The sequence below is a fragment of the Leguminivora glycinivorella genome, chromosome 17 (assembly GCF_023078275.1).
Source record: "Leguminivora glycinivorella isolate SPB_JAAS2020 chromosome 17, LegGlyc_1.1, whole genome shotgun sequence".
Taxonomy (NCBI): Eukaryota; Metazoa; Arthropoda; class Insecta; order Lepidoptera; family Tortricidae; genus Leguminivora; species Leguminivora glycinivorella.
The window spans coordinates 9,985,016-9,998,215 of record NC_062987.1 but is presented as its reverse complement, the minus strand read 5'-3'; the positions used below and the strand labels follow the sequence as shown (position 1 = coordinate 9,998,215).

Sequence of the window (13,200 nt, the reverse complement as noted above, 5' to 3'; positions counted from 1 at the left end):
TCTTAAAACTATCCTAATTATAAGTACAGTATAATTCCACAATTACGTGCTAAGTTTTTAAAATATTAGACCATATTGATCAGTTGAGCACTTGAGTAAAACTTATGATAATATTATGCTTTAGCCATCGACTATGGCAATGTCAGTATAATGGAGCTGCTGGGGTGGTAAGCTAGGAAAATTGTGATAATAATTGAGTTTGCCACAGACAAAATTATCTCGTAATATTGACATATGTAATTAGCAAAGTAGTCATAGTTGCTAATCTGGCAAAAAATAGTTACAATCCATTTAAATAAATAACAAAAAGTAGTTGTCAAATAAGTATAAGTTTTGATATAATTATCTTGATAAAGTACAAAAGATATGTATGAAAGACTAGTTGGTAATTACACTTAAATTAAAAATAAGTTCCATATATTATGATTACCTCTAATGATAATAAATACCCTTGAGAATAAATTAATTTATTTGAATAGGCCATATTATAGAGTAATAAGTTAAATATTTCACTATGTTACAAGAAATATATTCGAATGGTTTGTTTTTTAATAAATATAATAATACAATAAATATAGTGTTGTCTAAGAAAGGAAGTCGGTAAACAATAAAGCTCAAAAATATATCTATATTTGTCCATTTTAAGCTTTGTAAACCTTCGTTCAAAATAGACAAATATGATTCAGTAAGTAAAGGTAGATAATAATTTAATGCCCATATTAAAATAAAAGAAGAACAATCACGTCAAGTCAATTGACATTAAAGTCACACTTATTATGTATTATATAAAGTTTGCTTGGAGATGCGACATAATATTGCACTAGGAAAAATAACATACCTTGAAATATAACGCTTGAAGAAAAAAATCCATGACAGATAAGCTTGAGGGTTGATAGTTTTAGGAATACAAGAATAACAATATTTTATTGTGCGTTTTAAAACAGCTGTATAAAATAACTAGTGCTACAGCCGAGGGACTCGACAAGCTAAATTTTAAACAACATTATATTCCTAGTCACTGAGATAAAAGTTAAAACCCGCTGGATGTTCATGTCATGTCTTCCGCAGCGGGGACAACATATAATATTTTGTTCCTTTCTTTCATTGCACACCTCTTAAATTATTATTCGTACAAAAAACAAACATTAAAATATTGCAGTTTTACAACTAAAATAGGTAGGTACTTAATGTAAACTATAACTATAACTAACAAGAAACTAACGTCGCATTACACAATACACATACCAGGTTCATATATAGGCAACAATATGTTATTGCTAGCTTTTCTAACGTAAAAGACAATGTTACATAGTACAGCCGAGCGATATTTAATATATTAATACTGAAAACATTGAGAAGGAATGGAATAATTTGTTCTTTATAATTGTAAACCTAATAAATAATAGTTATTGTGACTCAATTACCAGTACAAACGTAAATAGGTTAGTATTATATTACAGCAATCATATACTTATTGAGTATTTGCCAATCCTTGAGTATAGTTTATTTTTAACTTAATTACGTCCATAAACGTTTTAGCTAAATAAATGAAAATGGTTTTGTGATACAATTTACTATGCACATATTAATTTTTCCGCGACATATGTTTAAAAGTGAACTAGAAGGAAATTTTAAAATATTATTTGGAATTAAAATAATATCAGTTACAGATTAATATCATATCCAAATCCAAGTTACCTACATATATTTATGTTAATTATCAAGAGAGATTTTAAAAGATTACCTACTTAGATCTTCTATAAATATTTTTTATATTGTTAAGACGAACATATTTTATTCGTAAATTCAAGGGGATTAAAAAAAAAAACTAATGGAAAAGTAATAGTACGGACACGGACTTTAATGGTTGATCGACTTATAGCTCATTTTATACTGGACATCTCATAGTTAATCATAGAACAGCTATGAAGTGTCCAGTATAAATGAGCTAGAAGTGGATCAACAATTAAAGTCAGTGAATGTACTATCAGCTGCAAAAGTGCAGTGCGAATGTATCAATGAAATCTTTCATAATTTCTCCATGCACTTTTGCAGCTGATAGTACCTATCGGTGTTAAAAGTCGAGTCTTGAAGGTGTACATTTTTCTTTAGTTTAAAAGCGCTAGCAGACAATTATGCATGAATAATTCATGATAAATAACGGGTCAATAGCAATTTATTTCGGTCTAAGTTAGGTGAAGAATTTGTTTCTCTTACTTACAATACACAGTTATTGAACTTACACTTATGGAATTCAAGTTTATGTTAAAAAACACACAATATTAGCTTATTACAGGTACGTTTATAACAACATACATCAAGATTTACGAATATCGAATTATTAATATTCAAATGTATATCCCAAGAGCTAGATTACTGCGAATAACTAGTCTTAATTTAATGATAATGCATTATCAATCGTATACCTAACTACCGATGGCCCGTTTCTCGAAAGGTACAAGCCTTGTATTACAAGTGTGTTTCCATTACAATCCATACGATTTGACAGTTCGCGCACTTGTAATACAAGGCTTGTACCTTTTGAGAAATGGGCCCCAGGGGCCCATTTCTCAAAACTGAAAGTTACAAGTTACAAGCGGAAGTCTCTTTCAAACTTGTCTAATTAGACATTGACAACCACTTGTAAATTGTAACTTGTAGCTTCGAGAAATGGGCCCCTGGTATCGAAAAGGTTTGACACTAAAATGTCACAGTAGCATTTTCGCTACGCTACGCCGACACGGAATCAAAGTAGGCCAATAAACACCCTTGCAGGGTTTACACATTATACAATCCAATATCAGATGTAGGGAGGATGTCAAAGCCATTAAAAGATGGTGCTTTTCATGTATAGGATATCTGTCTCAAATCCGATATCGGATCGGATAACGCACTTAAAATTACTGCCAAATTTTGTCATTCGAATGATTTTTAGCTAAATGTCACGCAATTCTTAATTTTTTTGAGACTCTTACTTTTAATGTTACGGATATCGTCAATATTTGGCTTCTAGTGAATTCGTTACATGCGTTGACATATAATCAGGAATATTTTCACACACGGAAGGAGCACAGCTCATATGGAATAAGTCGAAATCCCTTAGGATTACAAAGCGTTCAACGCTTAGAGTAAAACCGATATGACGCTGGAAACATTTCATACCTCGATGTGGTTGTCAGGAACCAGGGGCTTTTTGAGTTTTTTCGGGCTGATTATAGACGGTTTCTGGGTGCGAGTGTGCCAGACATATACCTTGGTGCAGTTTTCGGCTAGAGGCTCTAACTCCTGTTGCGTTACGACGTATTTTAGTATTTCACTTTCCTGAAATAGAAAAAAAAATACATGTTAATTGTGAAATAGACAAACCGAATCATATGTGTCGCAGAAAAGTGGGTGTACAGAATTCTTCTTTTGCGTTTTATTATTATATTTCATTACATCCATACCAATGTTATATTATAAAAGAGAGTAGGTATAGTTATCTATCGCCTTGTTACTTAGGGTCCCCCCACATCTGGCGTCTCGCGAGCGTAGCGTCGGGCCAACTGTATGGCAAAGTCTGACGCCGCGTCGGCGCGACGTCGACGCGGCGTCTTTTTCCATACAGTTGACCCGACGCTACGCTCGCGAGACGTCAGATGTGGGGGGACCTTTAATCAGTTCTTTACGCTTAAACCACTGAACCGATGTATGAATACCGAGAAAGGACAAAGGGGTAGTTTTTATCCTATAAATCACCGTTTGGGGGAATACTGTTATACTGTGTTTGTATACTGTTATGTTTAGATATATTTTACTCCTAGGTATGTTTACTATTTTAATTACGAATTCCACGCAGACGAAGCTACGGTCAAAAACTAATAGCATTTGATAAAACAGTATTTGGTTCAGTAAACCACTTTTTTATCATCAACCTAATAGTTTTAATAATAATATTAGTAAGCAGTCCGATAATTCTAAACAATTTTAGTTGATTTTACATTTGCATTTCACTGATATCAACTTCCTGAAAAACAATCTAAGTGTGTCAAATAACCAATGAAGGTATGTACATATACCAATTGTTTTTTATCGTTGCTCATTCAATTATATATTCATGTTCAGGGCCCGTAACTTTCATGCCGATGACATCAATTTGACGTCACGCAGCTTACTATAGGATGATTCAAATAGTTTTATTGTAATAATTAATCATTATTCATTAATCAATTTTTATCATGTACAAATGACTTCAAAAGTAAGCTATTCATACGTGGAATAATTAATATCTAATTGATACGTGAAACGTAAAGGAAACAATTTGTTTTGTTTTAATAATTTATTGAAATATAGTAACAAACATAATTAATAAAATGAATGTAAAAAATAAACAAATAATTTAATTTACTTTTCACGTAGTAAGTATCAATTATTTCACGTATGAATATATTAGTTTTGAAGTCATGATTAAAATGATTGATGAATAATGATTAATTATTAAATAAAACTCTTGAATCATACTATATGCCGCGTGACGTCAAATTTATGTCATGGGCATGAAAGTTACGGGCCCTGTTCATGTTTTAGTAAAATAATCTTTAGGTACTGTTTTTAATAAAATAAGGATATTGACAAATAATTAAGAAAAATAATAAGATTAAGATTAAGTCTTAAGAACCTTAAGCGGAAAGCTAAAATTATGTACGAGCAGGCAATTATAAAAACCTTCTACGACTAATTAGGCAAGCTAAAGTATTGATTTAGACCGTACGCGCCAAGGTGAATAAATTTTGTTGCATAACTTTTACTCATATTTAGGTTAGAATACCTACCTCTATTTGTAGTTCTTATACTTCTTATTGCAGTTTTAATATTTAACTCAATTGGTCGGTAAAGGACAACAGCGTCAATAGCGACCTAACGACCTATGTAAGTACGACGCAAAAATGACGGGGTGTTATGTTTTACGTGTCTCTAGCTGTTTGTGTATGTGTCTGTCTGTGGCATTGTAGGTCCCGAACGCATGAATCGATTTAGAGTCTATTTTTGATTGAAAGCTGAATTAGTCGGGAGTGTTCCTAGCCATGATTGATAGAAATCGGTCCACTGTGTCGGGGATTACTTTTACCTTTACTAAGCAGCGAGGGCTACAGCTCACAGACTAGACTAGTCTTTGCTGATCAATTAACATCCCTGATAGCTAAAATTCGAAATAAGATGTCATATATTAAAGAAAAAATTACGAGCACCACCAGTGGTGAAGGCATTGTTAAAAATAATTTGATTTGTTCCCATAGTTGCGTATCCCTGATACACAAATATTAGTGACTAATATTTCAAAGGAAAAAAGTACATAATTCATAATACCTATTACTGAGCAATGTGTGTATGAATTTAGACCCAGTCCAGAGGATGTGTATCGATAGCGTGTTAAAATGCAGGACTGATAAATGAGACGTTATCTGCGTAACTACCTACCTTATTGTCGATGGCGTTTACGTCCCGCGGCGTCGTATTTGTATACGAACATCGCTCATAACGCCGTAAGCGCCGTCGACAATAAGGTCCCTTCACCCAGATAACGTCACAAATATGTATCTCGCCCGTATACTGTTATCACAGTAGTTTAGTGCTCAGTCAATTTCATACTTTACGCCATTTTATTGAAACCATAATCGCTTGGCTGGTCTATTTTCCTTTTAGATTAGTTAAGAATTAAGTATGTGAATTTAAAATGCGACCTACTAAACAGATTAAATAAAATAATTGGTTCAACCCTGGAACTTACGAGTAGCAGGGCGAAGGAGAATAGTATTAGATATGTCGGCGTCATATACACGTAAGTAAGTATCATCTGTCAAGATGTAACTATAAAAAGAGTACTCTCAAAACACTTATATGCATATAATATTTATTTTGATATGTCAAATTTGGATTTGGCAAATATAGTTCAGCTGTTTGAGAATAATGCGAGTTAAATACTTAAGAACGAGACATTTTTAGATTTGCTTTCATGATATTGATATGTAACGAGTCTGCTTTGGAAGGAAACCAAATACTTATACAAAATAAACAAACAAAATAATTATTTCCGTAACACGAGTAGTTGCTACCCAATTTTTAGGGTTTCGTAGTCAACTAGGAACCCTTATAGTTTCGCCATGTGTGTCTGTCCGTCCGTCCGTCCGTCCGCGGATAATCTCAGTAACCGTTAGCACTAGAAAGCATAAATTTGGTACCAATATATCAATCACGCCAACAAAGTGCAAAAATAAAAAATGGAAAAAAATGTTTTATTACTTTTATTAGGGTACCTACATGTAAAGTGGGGGCTGATATTTTTTTTCATTCCTACCCCAACGTCTGATATATTGTTGGATAGGTATTTAAAACTGAATAAGGGTTTACTAAGATCGTTTTTTGATAATATTAATATTTTCGGAAATAATCGCTCCTAAAGGAAAAAAAAGTGCGTCCACCCCCTCTAACTTTTGAACCATATGTTTAAAAAATATGAAAAAAATGACAAAAGTAGAACTTTATAAAGACTTTCTAGGAAAATTGTTTTGAACTTGATAGGTTCAGTAGTTTTTGAGAAAAATACGGAAAACTACGGAACCCTACACTGAGCGTGGCCCGGCACGCTCTTGGCCGGTTTTTTTACTATTTGCCTAACAGAAGATAAGATGCATAAGGTTTATTAATCTGTAATGTAAATATTTCTTCCGGCAAAGATGCGTTGTGTATATCTTATGTTTAGATAAGCAACATCCAAATCATAATATTAGATATAAAATATTATTTACTATTATTTGATGTCACAGTTAATTAGACCTACGGATCGATTTTTCCATTTCGAACGTACGAATTCGCCGTTCGAAAGTCTGTGGAAAACGACGTAATGCTATTTTGAAAAAGGACGGCTAGTCATTTTAGAACTAGTGGTAATGACCACTCGTTTTCGATTCTGTTAGTAGAATTTAAATCGCTAGCAGTGGAGATATTATTGAACGAATTTCACGAAATCGAATGGCCGAGATTCAAAAATCGGTCCTCTGCATACGTTTACGTAATAATAGATTAAACGTAAAATATATAGTCATAGTTGTTGTCACTGTATAGTTAGTAGACTTTATCGTCAAATTATCCTTTACCTATAAAATAAATAATTTCAAGAATATTATCCCCTTTTCAAAAAATATATAGGTATTTAGGCCATAAATAAGATACAAATATACATACAAACGACTATTTCTACTTCAGGTTCATACAATTTTCAAGAACGAGGCTAAAAACAAGTAAAACTAATAAGTATACTAACCTGGAAACCAGACTGCACTTTCCTAGAGAACTTCGCCTCAGGAAAGTCGAGGAACAGCGTCGCGTTGATGGCAAAGCCCGCCATATCGATGGGGAAGGGCCGGTACGGCTTCCACACCGCGTTATAGCCGGACACCTTGCCGTCCGTCACTAGAGGCATTTCTACACGCATGCCACCGACTATGCCGACTGGCCAGACGCCGACTCGCTTGATCTTTCGCATCTGTAACGATAGAAGTTTGATTAGTGTATTCAATACCTTATCAGCGCTGGAAATCGCTAGCAACATGAAGAGACACGATCATTTTATAGTTGTTTCTCCTTTATACGTCTTCTTGTTTGTACATATAATTTTCCTACTTAAGGCACTGGCCCTACCGCGAGCTAGTAAGCTATTAGCTATCGGCTATAAAAACGAACAAAAGATAATCACTCCCGTGTAAATAAAAGAGACACGGCGATGTTTATAGTTACTAGCCCAGCAGTGAGCTATCAAAATCGCCGTATCTCTTTTATTTGCACGGGGCTGCTTATCTTTTGTTCGTTTTTATAGCCGATAGCTCATAGCTTACTAGCTCGCGGTGGGACCAGTGCCTAAAGACTTGGTAGAAGAGATTGGACACAGAAAGTGGAGATGGGCTGGGCACATTGTCGTTAAAGTGTTTATGATGATATTTTGTACGAGTCCGTACTGATGATATTTATACGACCTATGTGATTTGATATTCATACTAATATTATAAATGGGAAAGTGTGTGTGTCTGTTTGTTTGTCCGTCTTTCACGGCAAAACGGAGCCACGAATTGACGTAATTTTGGAGATAGTTGAAGGTATGATTAGTGACAGGCTTTTTGTATCTTTCTAACGCGAGCGAAGCCGCGGACAAAAGCTAGTTTATTATATCTTCAAAGACTACGACGAAGTTCAATGGAATGAAGAATTACATTTCATTATTTTATTTACGCTTCGAGTTTCATAACAGTAATATGAATGTTTGTCACAAATATAATAAAAATAAATAAACAAACTGCTAACACGATGTAATCTCAGGAGAGTAAAGAAATATTGTGTTACAAAAATATGTTTTCCTTTGGTTACATACAGTAACTACTGAATTTGGTAAGTATATTTATTAATCGTCGTCTTCGTCTTTAAAAAATATTTATTACTCATTCGGTAAATAATTGTGGACTTATTATAAACCCTGTTTTTATTAAATTTCGGTAACTTTTAGGAAAAGTTTTTTAGGTCATCTACAATTAATAGGAAACGAGTGTCTTTACTCTTACTGTTATTGAGTTATTTAAAAAAAATCGCCTTAACAAATTAATCACATCAGATTTACTACTTTCTAATGTAACTTATTTTGACATGTGCAGTCAGACACTTGACATTATCTTTTATTTATGTTATACTTAAGATTCTCTTACATTTTTTCACTCATTTAGGTATTATGTATGAAAACGAACAACAAACATTTGCTACAATGGAAGTCAAAACAATGACGGTGTATATACTTATAGTAAAGTAATATACCTATACCTATGTATCTTTCCTCTCATTTACTCAAAGGTTAACTGGAAGAAATCCCTCTAAGGGATAAGTTCGCCTTTGTACTTCACATCTCAATGTATATTATTTTCAATGTGTTTTTGTACAATAAAGAGCTACAGCTACTACTACTACTATACTGTCCCTTTTTATTTATAACTAGGAGGTTTTTTACATTATAAATGCATATGCGCACTCCGATTTAAGGATAGGATGGGGGGACAAATAGTAAATCCCATCAAAGTATACAAAAAGTCATGTTTAAGTATATTTATATTTTCTAAGTCAGGCCGTCAATGCAGAATCTCTTTGAGGAAACTGTGTCGAGCTTCTTGACACATTTTCGTCGAAGTAACATATTGCGCTCTTGACTGAGGCGATAAATTTGAAATATATTTACCTATTCATACAAACGTAAATATACCCGTCAGAGAGAACGTGTTGCAACTTTGAGTCGTAACAATCAGTGTAATTTATACTGGATTATGCACTAGCAAATCTTAAACTGGACTCATTTCTTGTTTTTGTTATGTATCTACATATTTCTGATAGCCAATTTAGCCCAGAGATTCAGGATCGAACATGTAATAAAGCACATATACGTTAATGCTTTGTAGATGGGCATTTTCAGGAATTGGGACCCAAAATTAGTGACAGTTAACAAAAATTAACTCGATGTCACTGTCAGTTTTGTGACGACAACTGGTCTAAAAACCAACTTTTTTCATGTTCTAAATGTAGATTATTGCTTAAAGTTTACGTAATTATATTTAACACAAAAGCAATATTTTTATTGAAATCTCATGTTTAATTGTCGTCACAAAACTGATATCGAGTTAATTTTTATGAACAACTTTCACTAATTTTGGGTCCCAATTTTTGAAAATGCTCAGATATATGTCGTTAAATTTGACTTGACGCAATAAAACTTAATACCTAAGTACAAAAACATCGAAATGTTCGGCGCTAATCAATTATTAGTTCATTAAGGCGACATTTCCTTTTGCTAAGCGTTTCAATTAAATTTTCCCTCAATTTATGTTACTAGGGCAATAGTTTTCAAATCATATAACCCAATTAGCGTGTTCTTTACTTGAAATGCAGAGCTTTTATTATACATTTCATTCGAAAATGTGGCATCGACTTGGATGGTCTCATTCCTTTTTTGTCAGTTCTTAAATTCGTCCTATTCTGCTTTCTTCACCTTATTCTTCATTCGTCAGTTTACTCTTTGTCGTCTTTGATCATTTAGTCAATTGTCTTTTTCTAACTTCGGTTTCGGTTAAAACTATCTATGATATTTAAGGCTTACCTATCTTTCCTACATGTGGCATAGCCGTGGGACGCCCTGTTATAAAGTGGAAAAGCATGTAAATAAAAAAAATTAAAGTACAGGAGTAGAAAAAAGGTTTGTTAACGATTTGTTAGTTACGACTGTTTAAAATTTTACTGTACTGTATAAGCAAGCAGATAATTAAAAATCATAAACAGGAAGAGCTTAATACATTATGTGTATCTGTACCCAATACTTACTTACTTACTAATATTATAAATGGAAAGTGTGTGTGTCTGTTTGTTTGTCCGTCTTTCACGGCAAAACGGAGCGACAAATTGACTTGATTTTTTTAAGTGGAGATAGTTGAAGGGATGGAGAGTGTCTAGGCTACTTTTTGTCTCAAACTAACGCGAGTGCAAAAGCTAGTATTGTATAATTTAATGCAAGTTGTAAACTGAAGTGGTCATAAATATGATCATTTCCCTAAATGGTTTTGAATTTGCCATTATTTATGAACTGTACGACAGTACAATGATGACTAATCGTAATGAAATACTGATAAAACTCTCGACCAGAGTATGCATGTTAATACGAAAGTAGGTATGGACTAGGAGCAGTGTTTATAGTAAAAAACTCAACCGGAAAGATGATGTAACAGTAGGCATCTCACGAGGTATAAAAAACTGTAACCAGTTATCTCACGAATCTCACGATAGAGTTAACATGACATGACGCATAGCATCATGCATAGCTTATGGAAGCGGTCTGTCGAAAATGAGCTACGAGCGATCAGGTTGAGCTGGAACAAGGTCATGAGGGTCGCTGAAGATAGGAAGGCGTGGCGCGAGCTCGTGAAGACCCTTTGTACCTCTGGGGTGCCCTTGCGACCACCGATTCTAAACGTAAACGATCGATCGCCTCGTGTGTAGCTGGCGGTTTCGATACGACCGATCGTTCATGATATCTGTCCGATCGGTCGAAGCGATGAATCGTACCGTGAATGTGGGGCTTTAGGAGGATAGCATGATAATATCATCAAGCAATGATTCCCAACATTACGACACAAAAAAAATGCTATCAAATCAAAATGAGATCTATTATTAATAGTACTAAAGTCCATTATATTTTGGTAGCAAAAATACATAGATAATAGAGTTTCATATTTCCTTAGTCTATGGCCTGACCTACGTGTTTTTTTTTTCAAAACGTCAAGTCGTCAACGTCAAATCTGTCGTAACTTGTTTGAATTTTGTAAGTTAAGTAAATAATAAAATAACTAAAGTTTTTATTGAAATTTCGGGCAAACAAATAAGAAAGTGTGAAATTTGTGATGGTGGCTTGTTTTTGCCTAGCTTTGCACTGGATACATGCAGGTCGGTAACTAGTATTTTATCATATTTTCGTTTCGAGTTGCTAAAAATACCTACTCATTTAATCAATTTAAAGTAGTACTTATCATGTACAGTCTACGATTTAAGCGAAAACATTCTGTAAATAAGTTTTTTCGTAAACAAACAAATAACCTAAAATACCAATAGAGTGTGACCAACTTATCGATAATCTCTTTATTTCAGATGACGATTATGGGTAATTTTAACAGGTAACGAAGAATCGGCATATTTATCCATCTCCTGTGTGAAGATAATGGGCAAAGGTTTTCAAGGCTTTTTGCAGTAAATATTAACTTTCCCTGGTAAACATGTAAGAAACACGAAGATTGAAGCAACAAATACTGGCTTATAACAAAACTCTTAATTAGGAGGCAGTGCCAAATATGAACGTCAGGCACAGTAAATCATAGGAATTTTCTGCAAACGCCTCAAAATTAGTTCAACTGAGAAGTGCTGTAAAGTAGTTGAAAAATTACTTCATGTAAAAGAAAAGTGATAGTATATTTTGCTTTTGTTTTATTAATTTTATACAGGGGCGTATTAAAGGCGGCAGGCTCTTTTTAGAATAGCGAAGCAGCGTTTTTTCTTAAATTTCATACTTTATCGTCACTTAACGGGGCGGTAATCCTGAGTGACTCAGGATGCCAACGCCAAATCCTTGAAATACGCCTCTGACAGCCATCCCAGACATTTTTTTAAATATGTATAAATACTATAAATTTACTGTTAAGTCGCCATACTGCAAAATATCGCAAATTTATCGATATCGATAAATATTAGGGACTGGGTTGGTCGAGCCCTAGTGATTTTTTCTTTGTGTTGGTAGCAGTGACATGACCCACGGAAGTATAAACATGACCTCACGACCGTCGAAAAAACGCCTGCATAAATCGGTTCGAGGGTTGTTCGAGAGTGCCGACTCTTAAAACGTAGTGATTCAATGCTCTTTGGGATAGCATATAAAAGTAAAACAGTTGTAGTCATTGATTAGGAATGACGAGAAGGGGGGAAACCCAAGTAGAATGCGTTCCACCTTCATATATTATAATATTTATAATAAGCAGAGGGCAAGGTGAAATGGTTGGCATAATGAAAATTTTATTTCGTTTATTTACTTTATGTCATATACCTAAAATCCAATTTTAATAATATGACGATGAATTTATGAATTTGATCTACTACGAACAAAATGAAAATGGTCTCTGTAAATATTTACTTTGTCATCGTTATACAACAAGGTAGGAAATCAAATGTTTAAAAACATAAATCTCCAAACATTTAAGCACAAACTAAATATATCATTGTATTAAATAACTGTATTTTGTTTTGAATGTGTGTCTAATGTACATGTACAACGTCGGTGTCAAACAAACACCCGGCCCGCCTATTGGTAAGCGGTCACCACGGAATATGTAATGAACGCCTGCGTCACTGGAGCCTGCAGCACCCTCGCGAGTTATCGACTGCTCAGACTGCTATAACTATAGTGTTATTTGGCTGCGATTTTTTGTACTTTGGGGTCTTTGGGATCTGCTTTCAATTTGAAATATCTGCTGTTGAGTGTTCTACCATGTAAAGCATTCGCAGCGCTCTTTTTTTGGACATACATACATAGTTTATAGTTTAACCATAAAATGCATGACTTTGACAATAATATATATACATCACTATGCATTGAAGGGT

The 13,200-nt window shown here is 34.0% G+C and overlaps 1 protein-coding gene across 4 annotated transcripts in view; it reads right to left on the bottom strand.

Moving 5' to 3' along the window:
* Positions 1 to 2,568: 2,568 nt before the first annotated feature.
* LOC125235267 (galactosylgalactosylxylosylprotein 3-beta-glucuronosyltransferase I-like) overlaps positions 2,569 to 13,200 on the bottom strand; it is a 28,066-nt gene continuing 17,434 nt past the window's right edge. For all 4 annotated transcript variants that reach the window (XM_048141768.1, XM_048141770.1, XM_048141769.1 and 1 more), the window contains 2 exons: positions 7,301 to 7,522; positions 2,569 to 3,321 (listed from right to left, as the gene is read on the bottom strand). In XM_048141768.1, the coding sequence (XP_047997725.1) occupies positions 3,157 to 3,321; positions 7,301 to 7,522 (387 nt within the window). In that variant the 3' untranslated portion in view covers positions 2,569 to 3,156. The remainder of the gene's footprint in view (positions 3,322 to 7,300; positions 7,523 to 13,200) is intronic.